Genomic DNA, 19,716 nt, shown 5'->3' with positions numbered 1-19,716 from the left:
GGGACTAGGGCCAGCTTGCCCAATAAAGTGCCAAACACTGAGAATCTTGTAATTTACCAGAGTGAACTTTCCCACTGTCTTCAGTGTCTCTGGAACTGGCAGATTGTCAGCGGAATTAACATTGGCTTCCATGTCTCGACGTTTTAACGAGGAGAACACCAGTTTGGGAAACAGAGGCACACAGTTAATGGCTCTGTGAGAGAGAACTGTGTCATCAGCCTAGTGAGGCATGATGAGTTGTAGTCTCTGCCTCCCACCCCATGCACTCTTGCATCCTGTGACTTTCCCACTGACTCCGTCGAGGAATGTGAGCCTTAAATCTGGGCAGGCCTAGGAATGCTTCAGCCGGTGGACTAGGACCGTGTGTGACTGCCGAGGCTGGCTTATAAGAGGCCATGCAGTGACCCCCCCCCCTTGTGTGCAGAAATACCCCCAGAGCCCCGAGCCATTCTATAACAGGTTCAGTTACCCCAAGACCACCCTGTTGGAGAGGCCCCCCACCCCACAGTGCTCCAACCAAGGGACCAGCTCCACTCCCACGTGACAGCATTGGTTGACCTGTCTGCCATACGAGTGAGCCAGCTGGCATGTCCGGCCCAGCCAGTCTTCAGGTGACTGAGCCCCAGCGACCGTAGGACTGCCACCAGCTGAGAGCCTCGAACTAAGTTAGAACAGCCTGGCCAAGCCTCTCCTCAAATCCTGACCTGCAAAATAAAATGGTTCTTTCTAGCCATGAAGTTATGGGGAATCTTTGTCCTGAAACAGTGGTAACTTGCTAAACAGTATACACAACTTTCATTTGTCACCTAATATCCCCCACTGGGGTCTGGAGCCTTTTTTGTTTGTTTTAATCTGGTGTACTATACCATTTTCTATATGTTGCATTATTACACCCACGCACTGTACCACTGGGAAACTACCCCAGCGTTGGCCAGACCATGTCGTGGGCACGATTCGTTTGAGGTTTGTTCCCAGCATCTGCTAACAGGCATTCCTGTCAGGAATTCTCCTTGGAGAATTCCCCCAATTTCCCCTGCTTTCAGTGATTCAGTGTTATCACCTTGACCTTCATGAATCGAGCTGGGTAGAGGCCGAGGCCGAATGAGATGCGAGGAGACATTTGTTGGGGCCTCTGGCAGGGACCTAGCTGTCTTCCCTGGTGTGATGGTATGCAGATGTGAGGCCTGGAACTGTCCAGGCCTCCCCCTGCCGTGAGGCAAGTTGGCCTGTTGAGGAACGCAGGAGCAGGGGAGGGGAGGGTGATGGGCCACGAGAACATATTTCAGTTGTGCTGGACCCAAAGCCGGACATGCCCCCAGAGTTCCAGTTGCGTGAGCCAGAAATGTCTCATTGATTGTTGCAGACTTGAGTCGGGTGTTCCCTTGTGACTAGGAGATTCCTTGCTCGTAGTGACCACATCTGCAGCATTTTTGAGATTCTGGGTAACATTTCAGAGGGATGTTGCTAAATCAGAGGCTCACCAGGCAGTCCACCCGATGAATGACCCCGGGTCCCGTGAGGCCTGGTGGGAAGGATTAGGAGTGCTCTGCTTACGGAATAGAAACCCAAGGACAAACAAAGGGCTGCCTTCACATTCAGACGTGATGTGGAAGAAGCAGTCTTTTTGTTCTTTGTGGTTCCAGATTGTCTCAGAACTGGAACCAGCATGTGCCATGTTCATGAAGATCGAATTCAGCCACATATAAAGAAGGATTGTCCAGCTCTTTGAGCCTCCCACAGTGGAAAGGGCTGTCTAATGCTGGGTTCTCTTTCCCTGAAAATCTTTGGTAACTGGCACGTGAGACTTTGGTAAATAGCAACAGAGGTCGGATGCTCTCACTACTACTTGGTTTGAAAGATTAGGCTACATGATTTCTCTGTTTCTTCCAGTTCTGAAATAATACGATTTTGTGGTTCCTTAGGTACTGGAAGATGTACTTATTGTGAGACCCGTGGGCAAATTGTGAAGCCTCTCGGAGTCTCGGTTTCCTTATCCGTAAAATGAAGATAACAATACTTTGCCAAATGATTTTTGTGAGCCTCAAATTAACGTGTATGAAAATGCTTCGAAAGCCAGAGCACTACACAAACAAACTGGTGTGACCATTTCCTGCATCGTGAACTCCTAATTTAAAGAATGTGGTCAATTCCTCAAAGTTCTACGTTTTGACCTATGCGTGGTTTAAGAAAAAAGAACAGAAAAAAGTGATGGTAATCTAGATAAACCTATTTCGGCACACCCGGTCCACCTAATTCTCAAATTTCTGTAATTGCAAATTCAGCTGAATTTGGTGTCTTTTAATGGTGTCACTTGGAAGTTTCTCACTGATTGCTAGGCATGGAGCTATCAGTGAGCCAAGTGTATAATTTTAGGGAGTCAGAGCTAAAGTGTGATCTAGAATGGGTCAAGACTCACAAATTGGTAGGGGTGCCTGGGTGGCTCTGTCGATTAAGCATCTGACTCTCGATCTCAGCTCAAAGCTTGATCTCAGGGTCATGAGTTCTAGCCCTGCATTGGGCTCCACCCGCCCCCAAAAGACTTATAAACTGGGAAGTGGATCTTTTCTCATCTTTACCAAAAGGAAGGCTGCACATAAAGAGGCAGATCTTCCAGTTCACTAAAGCCCCACCGCCCTCAGCTCCTCCTCCTTAGTGTTTGCTGCCTAGGGACCCTGGGGGTGCACCTCCTGTGCAGAGGTGCCAATCTCTTGAGTTAGGGAATGAAGATTTCATTTGGCCCATACAATGGGCCAGGAGGCTCACCCAGCACGCAGAGTGAATTGTGGGACCAACCGTTCCCCGGGCCACTTCAGTTTCAATGGAAAGGAGACGTCCCCGCCTGCTCTGCGCTTTTCAAATGGCATGTTGGGAGCTGCCCTTCCAGAGCCGTTTTGCATTTTGGCTTTCTTCTGAAGATGCCAGCACCCGGCTGTGTGGGCCGCCTGCAAGAAACTGTTCAGTCCGTGCCATTATCTCTTCTTGTTAACACTGCCGCTTTGTCTCCTGCCTTATCTTGCCCTTAACCCAGCACAGAGTGGTCACTGTGTCCTCCCGGGGCCGGATCCCCTTCTGAGTGTTAGGGGGCTTTTGTTCAGAGGCCCTCTCCCATCTGGAGCACCGTTCACGGTGGCTGTGGAACAGTGTGACTATGTGGGAAAGAGAAGGATGCTGATTTACAAGTGTTTTAAACTCTCACCCAAGCTGCTGAGCAAGTGGAGTGCGAGCAAAATTAATTTGGCATTCTGAGGGGAAAAAAAGGGAGGGGGCAAAATGAAGACAAGACAGAAAACTTTTATGCTATTACAAAAACCATCTCTAAATGTGGACCCTGCTGTTTGCTTTTAGCATAGGCAGCAAAACGAGCAAGTAATTTGGTTCATTAGTCTGTGTAGGATTCTTTTGTGCTTTTTTCCTCCGTTTGGTTTGCAGAGGAGTTTCCATTAAATTTAATATGAGATATATGAATGTCTAGAAAACCCTCCACTGAAACTCCCCAGAGGGTAGTCCAGCTAGGAAAAAACTGCTTTTCGGCCACAGGCTAGGTGGGGCCCGAGATTTGATAACAAGACTTAGTTCCTTATGGCTGTGCCTCTGTTTGCTGTGTCACCTCAGACTTTTTTCTTTTATCTCACTTGTTCTAAGTCCAAAGGAACAGTGCTGCCCGTAAAACCAACTGACTGCTGATTACCTACTTCCTCGCCGTATTCGCAAACATTCCCGTTTCTTTTTCTCCATTCTCGTTATCCAAATAGTATATGCACAGGTTAGAAAATGAACTAGGGCAGGGACCTTCTCATGAAAAGCAAAACTGCTGTTGCCCTACACGTGTACTTCCCATTTGTTGTCCCACTTCTCAAAGTTAACCACGTGTGCTTGCGTAAACTGCGTATTTTTTTTTTTTTTTAAATAGGCTTTCGGAGCAGTTTTGGGCACAGCAAAACTGGGAAAGCACAGAGTGCCCATACAACCCCCGTCCCCCCACACAAGTATGCACAGCCTCCCTCACCATCAACGTCCCTCGCCACAGTGGTACAATTGTTACAGCTCATGCACTTGACGTTGACCCATCACAGTCACCCTGAGTCCATGGTTTACATTAGGGTTCACATTCTGTGGGTTTGGACAAATGTATCCACCATTATAGTATCATACGGAATAGACTCACTGCCCTAAGAATCCTCTGCGCTCCCCCTGTTCGTTCTTCCTTCTCCCCCAACCCCTGGCAACCACTGATCTTTCTACTGTCTCCATAGCTTTACCTTTTCCAGAATGTCAGGTAGTTGAAATCATACAGTATATAGCCTTTTCAGATCGGCTGCCTGCTTTCACTTAGCAATCTGCATTTAAGCTTCCTCCCTCTTTATGTAGCTTCATAGCACACTTCTTTTCAGCACTGAATAATACTCCGTTGCCTGGATGTATCACGGTTTCTCCAGTCACCTCCTGAAGGACATCTTGGTGGCTTCCATGTTTTGGCAGTTATCAATAGAGCTGCTGTAAACAGCTTTGTGCCGGTTTGTTTGTAGACATGACTTTTCAACTCGTTTGGGTAAATACCAAGGGATGCGATTGCTGAATCATGGCAAGAGTGTGTTTAGTTTTGTAAAGAACTGCCAAACCTTCTTCCCCAGTGGCTGCACCATTCTGCATTCCCACCAGCAATGAATGAGAGTTCGTATTGCACCACGTCCTCATCAGCTGGAGGTGTCAGCGTTTTGGATTTTAGCCATTCTCATCGGTGTGTAGCGGTCTCTCATTGTTTTAATTTGCAGCTCCCTAATCGCAGGTGGTGTGGAACATCTTTTCATATGCTTGTTTGCCATCTTGTGTATCTTTTTTGGCGAGGTGTCTGTTCAGGTATTTTGCCCATTTTTAATCAAGTTGTTCGTTTTCTTATTCTTGAGTTCTTTGTATATTTTGGAAAACAGCCCTTTATCATTGATGTATTTTGCAAGTATTTTCTCCCAGTCTGTGGTTTGTCTTCTCATTCTCCTGACATAGCTGTTTTTTGGTTTTTCAAATTTAAACATTTTGTTGACTCCTCCTCTGACAGATGAGGATTTAACTCATAACTTCACCTCCTCCTAGAGTCTTAATATCACTTTTTTAAGTTCCTTTCTTGGTTACGTCTTTTATTTCAGTAACATTTTCCATCTTTATTTCTTGTTTTGTCAATTGTCTATAGTATCTTTGACTCTCCTTTTGTAAGATGTGGTTAGATATTATTGTCACTACCATTTCTACCAGCTGTTTCCACCTGTCTTTTACCTCCCGGTTTCTTTCATTTGTACTTTCACTTTTTTTTTTAAGCTTTTTAATCTTTTTTTAAGTAATCTCCACACCCAGTGTGGGGCTTGAACTCACAACCCTGAGAGCAGGAGTCACATGCTGAGTCACCGACTGAGCCCACCAGGCGCCCCTCTACTTTAACCTTTTTTGCTAGCTGGGATGATATTCCAATGTTCTATAAAATCGTCTTGCATACTTTGTGTATAGGTCAATTGAAGTAGTACCAATGTAATTGTGACTATATATATATATTTCCTGCAAAGTAAAGTCATGTGTTATGATTTTGTGACCTTTCTTATGCAACTTCTTGTTTTTATGAAGTTTCTGGTTTTTTCCACTGTTTTTATTGTATCCTCATTTTTTCTTTCATACTCTTCATCCAGTCAGATGTTCTTTCAAAGAAACTTCCCTTCAGAGGCACTTCATCCTCTTGACTCGGTTTGGATTTGTTCTCCAGACTTGCTCTGTGGGTATTATCTTGAGACTTCCCTTGACTGGTTTGCTCTGTTAGAACCTCTGCTCTCCCAGGATCATCATTCACCCTCTTTTTCTTTGGTTTACTCCTTTGTTTTCCTGGATCACATCTTCAAATAACTTACTTAGAAAGAGTGTTACTGTTTAATTTTTTTTTAGTTTTCTTATGTTTTAAAATGCTTTTTCTACCTCTGTGATTGGTTATAGTTAGGTTGGGTATAGAATTCTAGTTTGAAAATCATTTTCCCTCAGAACTTTGAAGGCATTTGCTTTGTTGCCTCTGAGAATTCAGTATTCCATCCCTTCTACTGAATCTTTTAATTAAAAAAAAAAGTATTTAAAAAATTTGAGAGCTTTTTCCTGTGCTGTCTTTTTCTTCCTTCCAAGTATCCCGGCCTTGTTGTAATGGGTGTATATTACCTTGAGTCTCAAGCTATGTCAGTGAGGCCTTCCTTGAGAACCCTCTGTAAATGAGCCTTCCGCATCAGTCCCCTCCTTGCCAGGGCTCTCTGCACTCCAGGCCTTTTGCACATTCTGTTCTCTCTTTCTTGGTCTACCCTTATGCCTTTGATCTAAACTAGAGGTACTTTTGTTGTAATTTGATTATGCTTATTGAGTAAGTAGTTTGATATTCAGATCTGTTGCTCAGATGGGAGGTCCATATAAGAGAGTTAATTAGGGAGTCATCAGTATATAGGTGGTATTTTAAGATCATGAGATGGAGTAGAATCACCAGGAAAAGAATTTGTAATAAGAAAAAAGGCCCAGGACCTAGGTCTGAAGCTTCTGACAAGTAGAAGCAGAGAGAGAAAGAGGAGCCAGCAAAGGAGAGGCACAGAGGACCGCTGCTGAGCCAGGAGACAAACTAAGAGAGCGGGACATCAGAAGCATGCTTCAGAAAGGAAGGAATTGTACCAGCTCTGCTGAGAGGATTGATTATGTTCGTTGTGTTGGTCCACATGGAGGTCGTCAGTGGCCTCAGCAGACAGGGTTTTGGTTGAGTCATGGCAGTGGGTAGAGGAGTAAATGACAGGGGAAGGGAAGCTAATCAGATATTAGCTGGAGGACGATGTGGACTCCAGATTTCTTTCTTTAAAATATCTTATTTTTAAACAATCTCTACACCCAACATGGGGCTCGAACTCAACAACCGCGGGATCAAGAGTCACGTGCTCTACTGACTGAGCCAGTCTGGTGCCCCTGATGTTTTCCTTTCTTTTCTTTTCTTTTCTTTTTTTTTTTTTGTAATTGAAGAGAGTTAATCTTGTTTAAATGCCCACCAGAAGGATCCAGTGGAAAGGAAGTGCTATTTCAATAAGCCATAGGTATATTGGAGACATTGAATGGGTTAAATAGGTATGTTGGAGGGGGGAAAAAAAAACCCAAAGTGAAAAGGTTGGATATGTTGATTTGGATGCTATTATGCCTGACCCTGAAAGCCCAGGGAAGAAGTTTGACATTGATGCAGCAGGCAGGAATGCTTACAGATTCTGGAACAGAACAGCGAGCAAGTTATTTAAGGGCTATTGGTCCATTACGTCTCCAAGCTCGGAGAGACTGGCATCAGTAGGACCTGTGAGCACAGTTCAGAAATTCAGACAGAACATTCTTAAAGACCTGGACTGGATCCGTACCAAAAGGAAAACAAAGGAAAAATATGGAAACATTTCCAGAACCAGTTAGCAGGTTTTAGGGACTGTGACTGGTTGGTTACCAGAAAAGAAAGGGGGGAGGACATTTTAAATAAGTTTTTCTTTTAAAGATTTTGTTTATTTGAGAGTGAGTGAGAGAGAGAGAGAGAGAGAGCACAAGCAGGGGGAGGAGCAGAGTGAGAGGGAGAAGGCAGGGAGCTCAACGATCCCAGGAACCTGAGATCATGACCGGAGCCGAAGGCAGCCGCTTAACGGACTGAGCCACCCAGGCGCCCCTCATTTGGCATTTTAAAATCTAACATATCAAACATGTTTTTTTAAATCATATTAGTGTTCCCAGTCTTGAGGTGGAGCTTGCTTTTATTTTAACTTCATGCAGTTAGACAGCTAGCCTCCGTAGGCACAAGTGATGGTCTGGTGGGAGAATGGGGAAAAGACCCAAGAAGTAGGAGTAGCAGCAGAGCTGTCCCTGCTCTATCGGCCCCAGGCTTCTGGCCACCTCTGTGCCCCCCGCCTTGCCATGGTGTGTCATATGTGTCAGGTGGTGTGCCCTGTTTCAGGGTTCCAGGATGTATTGCTCAGCAGTGAGGCTTCTTCACTCACAGTACTTGAGGTGGATTCCAAGTAGTAGAACCTTCTGATTACATTCTGAGCGATAGGACTCGCCGTCCATGCCCTTGACGTGGGACGGCTGCACTGCAGATCCGCACGGATCGGGGGTGAGCCGCCGTGCACTAATCGTAGTCTGGTCTGACAGTGAATTTTCGCAACCCTCTACACTTAACCTCTGGTAATTTCAGTTTTGGAAATGATGTGTACAAAGCTGAGAAGAGCCTTTTAAAAAAAAGCTTAGGAAATCACTAATACTAGTGACTTCCTTCGGTGCCGATGAGGTGTCAGAACGGATTAAAAAAACCGAACTGATGTAACAACTACGACTGGATTGTGTGTCTCATAATACACAGCTGGGTGTATTTCACAAATGTATTTGGACATTAAAAATAATTCCTCAGAGTTAGGTAAGGTGCAAGTAGCACACCTATGTGGGGGATAAACTGAGATTTGGCAGCAGAAGGGAGGAGTTCCCCTTGGGCTGGAAGTGATGACAGAGTTGATCTGCTGTTCCGGTTGAGCCCCGCCCATCTTCGGAACTGACGAATAGCTGAAAGGAGCCTTCGTTTCAGGGGCTGCGTGAGGAACGGCCAGCGGGTCTGTGACGCTCAGTGCTGGACCCTCCCGGCTGCCTGTTCTGACGAAGGTTGCGGCAAAACTTGAGTTCATCTTCCACTTTCCGTCGGGGCCCTCGCCAGGATTACTTCATTCTAGAGAACCAGCGTTACTAAAACGTTTTATTGCCGAGTGATTGCTATCTTCATTTTGCAAGAATAATTAAGTAGATCTTTTCTTCACCGAGTATTTTCTCCACTAAGTAGGATGCAAGTCAGACACCTAAAAGTACTAAGTGCGTATCATGGTACCCTTAGCTTTCCAGTAACTTAGTTTGAAAGTTACTTTAAAAACTTTAAATACAGTTTTTCTGTACATTAGTATGATAGCTTAGCTTTTACTTCTTTTATCTTTTTAAATTATTTTATTTATTTATTTGAAAGAGAGAGCATGAGCGGGGGTGGGGGGGCAGAGGGAGAGGGAGAAGCAGACTCCCTGCTGAGCGCAGAGCCCAACGACAAGGGGCAGGACTCCATCCCAGGACCCCGAGATTATGACCTGAGCCAAAATCAAGTTGGCTGCCTACCCGACTGAGCCACCCAGGCGCCCCCAGCTTAGCCTTTATGATCAAAGTTTTAAAAAGCACTCGACTGTTAGACACAGCAGTGAATGCCATTGGCCCTCACATCATCACCTCTGATTTCAGGATGCTCAGATCTGCAGGTGCTCCTTAGCAGCAGTCCTGGCAGGGGGCTTAGGGCTCCTGTGCCACGTTGGGCTCTGCTTCTGTCCTGTGGACGGGGACTGCTCTCAGTCTGTGGGGGCATCCCCCCGCCAGCCCCTACCTTGTGGAGCCCCAGGGATTGGGGACTCGTTCTAGGGTCCTTTGTTATGAGGACCTTCAACCCAACGTGCAGAGTTAGATAAATCATAGCAGTCGGCCTTGATTCATCAAAGGGTCTTTGAGTTTGTAAAGTAGGTCCAAAATTTTCATTTACCCTTTAACCTCTGAGGTGGGTTCATTTCTAGAGCATATAGGAGATCAATGTCTGGGTTTTCACCCCCAGAATTTATTTTAATATTGTAATGTAGGATAGACCAAAATAGAGAACAGTTCTTTACCTTCCATTTCCCATTATAAATACTCTAAATTCTGTGTCATTTCCATACTGTGTAAATCCCGTTAACATTTAAAACTGTGCCATAGATACGTGTAATATGTCCTCACTCCATTTATTCTTGTCTTTCTGAATACAGAGAAGCACACCATTTCCACCTATGATAAAAGCAGTGTGTCACTGGATTAGATTAGTCTTAACTTGGTATGATTTGTGTCTTATGATTTCTTGGTCAAATTTGTGCTCATTCACAAGATGTTGGTGAATTTTTAAAAAAAATGTTTAAGAAATTCAGAATGAACTTGCATTTTGTCAAAAAGCTGTTCAATTGCCAAGGTTATGGTTCAAATGCGTTAAGCTGCGAGTTACAGAAAACCCAATTTAAGGTGACTTGGATAAAGAGTATTTATTGGTTTATGTCATTGGAAGGCCAGCTCTAGGCTAAGTTCCAGGGTTGACTGATTGGGTATCTCCACAGTGCTACTAAAAATTTCGTTTCCTTCTTTCTATACTCTGTATTCTCACCTTCCTCTTGTGATTGCAGCCATTCCCAGACTTATATGATCCCTTACTCATGTGCAGTAATGTTTTAGGAGCTCACCCAGAAACCCTCTCCTGCTGTTCTATTGACTTCGGTTGAGGGGTGTGCCCATGCCTTGAACCAGCAACTGTGGCTTATGAGGAGGAGCTCAGGCTTGGAGTCCAGCTTCCCCCAGAGTATAGGGCTGTGGGGGGAGGCACAGAAACGCCAATCAGACCCAAATACTTACGCAGAGCGGGGGGGGGGGGGCGGGCGGGGATGGGATATGAGTAGAGGGCACAGTCACCCTCTTCACTATCCCATGTGAGCTGAAGTCACTTGGGTTTCATTTATAAAAGTGCGTGCCTTGTTTCATTGGTTTCTACTCCTTCTGTCCTTAGGGGCTGTGACTACACCCAAACGGACGGGCATTCCAGCTCCTCGAGAACTTTCAGTAACTGTCTCAAGAGAGAGAACTGTGCCACGCGGTCCCTCCAACCCCAGGAAGTCGGTGTCCAGTCCAGCTTCCTCCAGCACACCCACCCCTACTAAGCACCTGAGGACCACTTCCACGAGACCCAAGCAAGAGCATGAAGGTGGGGAAAAGGCCGTGCTCGAGTCCCAGGTTCGGGAACTTCTGGCAGAAGCCAAAGCGAAAGATAGTGAAATTAACAGGCTTCGAAGTGAGCTGAAGAAATGCAAGGGGAAAAGGACTGCAAGCACCGAAGGAGCTGAGGCTTCAGACTCCAATCTAGACGGAACATCCGCCTCGCCCAGTGACTCAGAACCTTTGATAAAAGCTCTTGAGGAGAAGAACAAGAATTTTCAGAAAGAGCTTGCAGATCTCGAGGAGGAAAACCGGGCCTTGAGGGAGAAACTGACTTACCTGGAGCACTCCCCCAATTCCGAGGGAGGCGTGAGTCACACCGGTGAGAGCAGCTGCCCAACATCCATAACTCACGAGTCAAGCTTCGGCAGCCCGACTGGAAATCAGTTGTCAGGTGAAATCGAGGAATACAGGAACAGCATACATGAAAATGCGTTACGGACGTCAGGCTCTTCAAGCAGCGACGTTACCAAAGCTTCTCTGTCCCCGGATGCCTCTGATTTCGAGCACATCACCGCAGACACCCCCTCCCGGCCCCTGTCCTCTACCAGCAACCCCTTTAAGAGCTCCAAGTGTTCGGCCACCGGCAGTTCCCCGAACAACGTGAGCGAACTTTCCCTGGCTTCCCTCACGGAGAAGATACAGAAGATGGAGGAAAACCACCACAGCACCGCGGAGGAGCTGCAGGCCACTTTGCAAGAACTGTCAGACCAGCAGCAAATGGTGCAGGAACTGACGGCCGAAAATGAGAAACTCGTGGACGAGAAGACGATTTTAGAAACGTCCTTCCATCAGCATCGGGAGAGGGCCGAGCAGCTCAGTCAGGAAAACGAGAAACTCCTAAATCTCTTACAAGAGCGAGTGAAGAATGAGGAGCCCAACACGCAAGAAGGAAAGATCCTTGAGCTGGAGCAGAAGTGCGCAGAAATTCTTGACCAGGGTCGCTTTGAAAGAGAGAAGTTGCTCAACATTCAGCAGCAGCTGACCTGTAGCTTACGGAAGGTTGAGGAAGAAAACCAAGGCGCTTTAGAAATGATTAAACACCTCAAGGAAGAAAACGAAAAACTGAATGGGTTTCTGGACCTGGAACGGCGTAATAACGGCGTAATGGCCCAAAGTCTGGAAGAGTGTAAAGCCACGCTCGAAGGGCTGCAGATGGAACATGGGTCGATGAAGGCTCATTTGGAGAATGAGAAGCAGAAAGCTACGGAGACCAGCCCCATGGGGCACACGGCAGAGGGTCGTGAGGTTCAAGAAATGCTGAGAGTCGCTCAAGCTGAGAAAGATCAGCTGGAGCTGTCTTGCACCGAGCTCAAGCAAGAATTAGTGAAGGCCCATGGTGAAATTAAACATGTTTCGAGCCTCCTGGCCAAGGTAAGGAGGTACCTCTGTGCCCGTGTTTGCCCATCCTTCTTAGCCTTCCCCTCTTTGACCTTTAGATTCACAGAGCGCCGAGAATCCTTAGCTCAACCAATTTCATTCACGAATCCAGCGTTCCATCTTCAAGATCTGTCCCACTGCAGACAGATCGGGGATACAAAAATGAAACACCCCAATTTCTGACTATAGGCAGTTCAAAGTGTAGCAGGGATATAGTGAATCAAATGAGTGAATACGATGCAGGGAGAAAGAGTATCATAGAGGACAGCTCAAGAGTCCCGTGCCAAGGAGGAACACCTAGAATAATAGGGGGCAAACGAAGGTAGTGCAGGAGGGCTTGTTGGAAGAGGTAGCAAATAAGCTGAGTCTTAACTGGCTCAGAATGAGAGAGAGTTACCCAGATCAGTTAGCATGCTTTGGGCTGCTAACCGCTAACAAGAGAATTAAAATCATCCCTAATTTCCCTACCAAGTAATAATATAACCACTATTTTGGTGTTTTCTTTCAGATTTGTGTGTGTGTGTGTGTGTGTGTGTGTGTGTGTGTGTGTGTGTGTCCCACGAGTTAAAAAAAAAATTTTAGGGGTGCCTGGGTGGCTCAGTCGGTTGGGAGTTTGACTCTTGGTTTCAGCTTGGGTCATGGTCTCAGGGTTGTGGGACTGAGCCTCACATAACTCTCCCCATTCGGCGGAGAGTCTGCTGGGGATTCTCTCTCTCTCTTCTTCTTCTGTTACTCCCCCTACATGTGCACACGTGCTCTCTCTCTCAAATATAAATAAGTGAATCTTTTAAAAAAATTTTTAGGCTAATCTTGTACATACTCTTTTTTAATTTAATATTTTCTGAGAATATTCTGCTCATTTACTCTTTGAAACATGATTTTAGGGCCAGACAGTATTCTCTTATATAAATATTTCATATGTACTGGTCACCTGTTTGTTGAACATTTATATTCTTTTCCCGTCTTTTGATATTGTAAAGACATTTTTGTATATCCCTCTGATCATTTCCTTAGGAAAAATTCCTAAACATTGGCTTACGGTGTCAGAGGATGACCATTTTAAAGGCACTCGATACCTTCAGCCAGTTTGCCCCCCAGAAATACCATCCTGGTTTGTTCCCACCAGCCGATCCATGAGGGTGTCTGTTTTCCTGAACCCCTGCCAGGGCTCGGTATCGAGTCGCTGGGTCATTCACATCTGGGCTTCATTGCCTCTCTTCTCCTCCCCTTCTTCACCGGGAAAGATCTTCCCCAACCCCCACTGAAATTAAATGATCACAATTTCATTTTTAAAAAATAATCCTTTAATCGGTCTGGAACTTGGTCACATGATGAAGATTGCTGGTAATTCTGTGACATTCTGCTGGCTCGCAGCGATGCCAGGAAGGTATGGACAGGTGGCTTCCTGTTTCCCTTTCCCTCCAGGCTCTGGGGCTGTGATGTTAGGGCTTCCCAGGTGACAGAGATTGAAGCCACTCCCTACCTTGGTTGTCACTGTTTTAAGAGACAAGTTGTGCCAGGAGCTCACAGGGGGATTTTTTTCTCTATGGCTTCATCTGCCTTCAGATTAGTCTGTTGCAACTGGATTGTGGCATTGGGCTGTCTGTCTGACGATCTGAGCGTTAGGTAGCGTTAGGAGTTTTTTTAATCACTGTCGGTGTTCTAAACTTACAGCATCTTATCGAAAGTATGGAAGCAATCCTGTTAGAAGGTACTAGCCAGGTGCCCATTTTGAAGTTTAAGGTGGTAATTATAGCTTTACGTTAAGTTATAATGTCTGTGGGATGGGTTCCCCTCCATCACTGTTGCAAAAAGCTTGACCTCCCGGGTGACCTTCTTGAAGTCCCCCAACTCAGTCCTTCATCTATCTCTTTGTATTTTGATTGACATTACATTGAATGTATGTGTCACCAAGAAGTCATTTAGTATCTCAACACAGTAGCTTTACTTTTTTTGGTCATGAAATTATGTATTCATTACAGAAGGTTTAGAAACTACAGAAACCTAGAAAGAAGAAAATTAATATTACCTTTGACCCCACCACTTGGAGAAAAACGCAGCTAGCATTTTGCTGTATGTCTTTTCAGATGTTTCCTCGGTGTATGCACGTTCAGGCATGCATACAAACTTGTATCAACATAGTTAAAATATCTAATCTTCTTATTCAGAAGGATAAAGTATGTCACTCCACATTCCTTGAATAAAGACCCGGCTGGATTAGTTTATCAATTCTGCTGTTAAATCTATTTGATTAGTTTGTTTCTGCTTTTATCTTTATTACTCCTATCGTTCTGCTTTTATACATTTCCTTGGTTTCTTCTTAGTATTTTGAGTAAAATTCTTTAAGTCTGTCATTTCTTGGTTGATAATGAAAGCATTTAAAGGTATGAATTTGCCCTTTATTATATAAGCTTTAGCTACATGAAGACAATAAAATTTAGCATTTTCTGGGACATACTAAGTCTTATTTGGAGAAAAAGGAAAAAGGTTTGCATTCTCTGTGGAGTACAAGGTACAGCATGTATGTTTTAAACCAAGCTGTTATATTATTCATATATTCCATATTTTTATATTACTTGCTGATTAGAATGATCAAACATTGGTCAGTAGCATGAAAGAGCTCTAGCTGGTATTCTGAGGTAAGAGTGTGTGAAGCACCATGTCACATAGGAGTTTCTTTTATATGTATTGAGATCCTAGGTCTGTAATTTTGTGCTTTTTTTTTTTTTTTTTGAGATTTTATTTCTTTATCTAAGAGAGGGAGCATGAGCCAGGCAGAGGGGCAGAAGGAGGGCGAGAAGCAGATTCCCCACTGAGCTGGGAGCTTGACTTGGGCCGATCCCAAGACCCCAGGGTCATGACCTGAGCCGAAGGCAGACCCTTAACCGACTGAGCCACCCAGGCGCCCCTAAGTTTGCGCTGTCTTATGTGTGCAGGGGCACCGATCTGTAATTGCAGTGGAGTTGTAAACTGTGCTAACCTTCCTGTCCTTTTCTGTTACCTTTGAAAAGGTAAAAACCCAGACTTTCTAGGCTGCCTGGAAGCTTACTGTAGAAGCCCCAATGCAGGATATCAACTAATCCACCAGCAACCATGAATTCAAGTTATAAGATGTAAGAGACTCATGCCCCAAAGAAACAGGAACACTTTCAGCACAAGACCATCATGAAGGATGGGAAGGTGGTGGATTGGTAGGTGGAAAGCTTGGGTATTCCTGACTTAGCTAATGGTTCAGTCTATGACCTTGGGCAGGCCCCTCTCTGCTGCACAGTGCTGAATAGAGGTGTGGTGGTGGAGGGACCTTGGCCTTGTTTAAAGGGAGTGCCTTCAACATTTCATCAAGGATGTCTGTTGTAAGCACTTGTTGTGTACCTTTTATTGAGTGATACAAGTATTTTGCTTGCTTTTTTTTTTTTTAAAAAAAAGGTTGGAGATTGAATTTTTTCTACATCTACTGTAGATCTTATATATCTGCCATGATCTTAGAGTAGTTTTTATGTGATCACGGTCGTTTCTCTACTTGTTAATGAGATAAATTACAATAACAGATTTTCTAAGGTAGTCTAGTGTTAAATCATCTGTGCATTCCTGGGGTAAATCCTAATTTTTAGGTTCTCAATAGCCTCGCCAGACATTTTTGCATAGAACTTTCATGTTTAACTGCCTTAAGCAGATGTCAAGGTAAGTGTCCTGTTCATCACCAAGCAGTTTTCTTGGTGATAAACAGCTTCTACTCGAACTCTTCATTCATCCACTCTAATTCTTGGCAAAATATGAATATTATGAGAAATAACAAGGTCACATATTTACAGAGAGTGAAAAGCAATACCAAACCATCCTATGATCTGATAGATGTAGTAAGTCCATGTAAGTTTCCAGTTTGGCTAAATTACATAAATGAGTCAGATACTGTGAGAAGAGCCTCTGAAAAGCCTTAAAATTTACCTCTTTGGGGGGGGTACAAGATGGATCTGTTCCCCACAGTAAATGGAAAATTGGTAGGACATTTACAATCATTGTGATTATTTTGGAGGCTTTTTATTCCTCTCCTTTCTTTGTCTTCAGCTAGTATCTCCATTCTTGTCAGCTTCTCTAATCTCCAAGACAGAAATTTTGCTGGCAGCTTCCTGGGTGATTATAAAATGTGCCACCGTACGACTTTGAGGAAGGGTCTCCTTTCCAGAGTCCTGATTGCTCAGCCTCCTGTAAGCCTCTCATACGGCTGCCCCAGCCAGCGGCAAGGAGCATGTCGTTGCATGAGATTCTTGGTTTTCTGGACAATAATGCAATCCAGGTTTATGATTTTCTGACGTTCAAATTTTCAGTTGTTTCGGGATCTTGATTTCAAGTTAGAATGTTTTTACAACATTCTTGAAACACAGAAGTTTTAAAAGAAAATACTGATTCTTCCCCCCCAAGGTCAAAAGCTTGCAGGTGGTATCCTTAGAAATTTAGTTCTCACTATAGAAACTCAGGTGTCTCTTCCAGAGGAGAAAGGAGATTGTAAAGAAACACTTGCTGTGAGTGGTCAGGGGAAACTAGGGGTACAGTAATCCCTGTGTGACCAGTATTGGTCACCAGGCCTAACTAATTAGGGGGGGCCACTGGTCACAAGTGGCAAAACCAGGATTTGAGAGAAAGATGTGACAAAGATGGGCCCTCAGCTCTGTTGGGTCACTGTCCCCACGGCAGATGGGCTAGGATCACTCATACGAAAGCCGCCTGCCCATCCCTGGCGTCTTGGAGGAGCTCAGAAGTATTGGTGAATCTATGTGGTGGAGTTCAGGAGAACGTAGGGACCACTTCCCCTTCATGCATCATGCACTGGGTACTCTTGGGAGAGTCGGTTATGGTTGAATTGTTCAGGCTGAAGACATGGACATTTCAGTGGTCTTCAACTCAGACCGTTTCCCTATTCTCTCCAGTGCCTTTGGCTGACAACAGTTTATCAGTTGTCTGGGCAGAGCAGAGTCCTGTGACTTCATGCTGGGAAGAAGGCAATAAGAAACTTGTGTGGGGGCGCCTGGGTGGCTCTGTCGGTTAAGCATCTGACTCTTGGTTTCGGCTCAGGTCACGATCTAAGGCTCCAAGCTGGGCGTGGAGCCTGCTTAAGATTCTCTCCCTCACCCTCTGCCCCTCCTCTCCCACCCCCACCTTGCACGTGCGCTCTCTCAAAAAAAAAAAAAAAAGGAAGGAAAGGAAAAGAAATTTGTGTGACAGAGCCTGTTTTCCAGCTCTCCCGAAGAAGTCAAGAGGAGACACTTGTCCAGGCAGCTTGGGGAAAGGCCTGCAGGCTCTGCACCGGCAAACCTCCAAGGGGGGATGTTGCTCAGGAACTGTGCCTCAGGCCCCAGCCTGGTAGCGCAGAGCTTGAAGTCTGCTGTGCACCAGGAGCTGGAGCTTAGGAAGTGGCCTCTGTAGAGCCAGAATGCCCTTTTGTCCTTTATTAGGTCAGACATGACAGTCATGTGGCCCAGGACACACAGCAGTCACATGTCGCGTGACTGCCGGCTCCCTTGGCTCCCCAACCTCCTCCCCGCCCCCCCCCCCCCCGTAGGGCTCTGCTCTTGCAACCTTATGCAGGGGGGTGGGAGCTGAACCTGAGGGTTTGTCCAAGAGACATCCGATGTTTGAGTAAGGGTGGTCTTGCCAATAGGACCAGACCCACTGGATCTGTGCTCCTGCCCCCTGTGCCTCCATGTAACTCAGAGGAGGGGGCGCTGCTTCTCCCGTAGACCCAAGTGTGGGCTCTCCCTTTCTGGAATTCCTGGGCTGATTCCCCCTTCCCTTCTGAGGGGCCCATTTTTCCCTTTAGACATGTTCATATCTTTCCTGACGTTACGCCTGAACACCATTCTTCCCTTCACTTGACCTTAGGACTTGTCTGCGAAGCCCCAGCATTTGTTTCTCCTGGGTGAGCACTCGGGAAGCCCCTCTGTGAGCATTCATCTGGAAAATCTAGGAAGTTCCCAAAGTGAAATACAGATTTTTACCCTCTTCTTTGAGTGTTTATTATAGCCATTTTTCTTTTTCCATAACAAAAGTGTAAACGAATTAGCATGTTCTCCTCTACCTTGGCGGGGCAGCATTACAAAAAAAAAAAAAGTTCAAGTTTTGGCCATCATGAATGAAATATGGCTCTCCATCAGCAGTATATATTCGGAACAGGGCCAAGAATTAAGCAAAAGGAGTTTTGGAGGAACCAAGTTAGATGTAAAAACAAATGCAACAAAAATAACACATTCTTATTCCTGGTGAAGTTACTAAAGCAATCACTCCAAGTTTATTGACGTTCTGTACGGCCGACCCTTGAACAGCACAGGTCCTTGTATATGTGGGCTTTTTTTCCCAGCAAGTACAGTACTGTAAATGTATTTTCTCTTCCTTATGATTTTCTAAATAACATTTTCTTTTCTCTCATTTCCTTTATTGTAAGAATACAGTACATAATGCATATCACATACAAAATATATGTCAGCCCACTGTTTATGTTATCGATAAGGCTTCCCAGTCAATAGAAGGCTATTAGTGGTTAAGTTTTGGTGGAGCCAAAAGTTCCGGTTTAGTGAAGTCATAAAGTTCTGACTGTGGTGGGGAGGTTCGTGACCCTAACCGCCCCCTTCCCCTTGTTCACGGATCAGCTGTGTAATTTTAACATTGTGACTTCTTCCATATATTAGGTATCCAGGGAATACTTGTTGAATAAATGAGTGAATGTCAGAGACACTTGTAACCGAATTAGGGGAGAAGCTGCTATAATGCTATGAATATGTTAAAAAGTAAAATTTATGATCATATTTTAATAATAATGTTTTAGGGCTTTATATGTGCTAGGCACTCTTCAACCTTTAGATCATTTAATCTGATTTAATCATAATTTTATGCTAGAGATATTGTCGTTATCTAATTTTTTGCATCTGAAGAAGCTGAGGCAGAGAATGGCTAGGCGACTAGCTAAATTGATGAATTGACGAAGGACAGGGTTCAAAGCGGGGTCTGACCCCAGAACTCTTACCCCTCATCGCTGATTTGTGCTGCTTCCTGGTTACGTGGCAGTGAAGAGATAGAAAAACATCCGAGGCAGACCTGAGGACTCCGACACACTGTAGTCTTAAGGACAAAGAGTTTTGGTCGGAAGAAAACCACCTTCCAAGTCTCAGTGAATGAGGAGAATTTTACTTGATTAGAACACAATAGAGAAATTCACAGTGAAGCCCTGAGTCATCAGGACATGTTCTTCTGTTTGATTTACAACCTGGATCTTGAGGGGAGTAGGAGGTCACCAGGGAAGCTTGTGGGGTGGAGACAGCAGGAATGTGGCCAGAAGAGAACATCTAGTTCTCAGGCCAGAAAGTTGGCCCGACCCTGGAAGTGACGTGAGTAGTTTCCAGTGCCTGGGAGTGCGGACCCTCGAAGATAACCTTTTCCTCAGTTTCAGCGTCTCACAAGCCAGGGGAAAGGGTCTCGCCTCTTCTCAGAGCTGCTCTCCCTGTCTCTGTGTCCCCCATC

At 45.1% G+C, this 19,716-nt stretch overlaps 1 protein-coding gene across 2 annotated transcripts in view; it reads left to right on the top strand.

Annotated features, from left to right (window-relative positions):
- SPECC1 (sperm antigen with calponin homology and coiled-coil domains 1) overlaps positions 1-19,716 on the top strand; it is a 200,088-nt gene that overhangs the window by 84,611 nt on the left and 95,761 nt on the right. For both annotated transcript variants that reach the window (XM_035724673.1, XM_027624697.2), the window contains one exon: positions 10,622-12,201. In XM_035724673.1, coding sequence (XP_035580566.1) covers positions 10,622-12,201 — 1,580 coding nt within the window. The remainder of the gene's footprint in view (positions 1-10,621; positions 12,202-19,716) is intronic.

Source organism: Zalophus californianus, chromosome 16 (genome assembly GCF_009762305.2).
Source record: "Zalophus californianus isolate mZalCal1 chromosome 16, mZalCal1.pri.v2, whole genome shotgun sequence".
NCBI classification, from domain to species: Eukaryota; Metazoa; Chordata; class Mammalia; order Carnivora; family Otariidae; genus Zalophus; species Zalophus californianus.
Note: the sequence above shows the minus strand (reverse complement) of the source record. Positions and strands in the feature narration are given on the sequence as shown.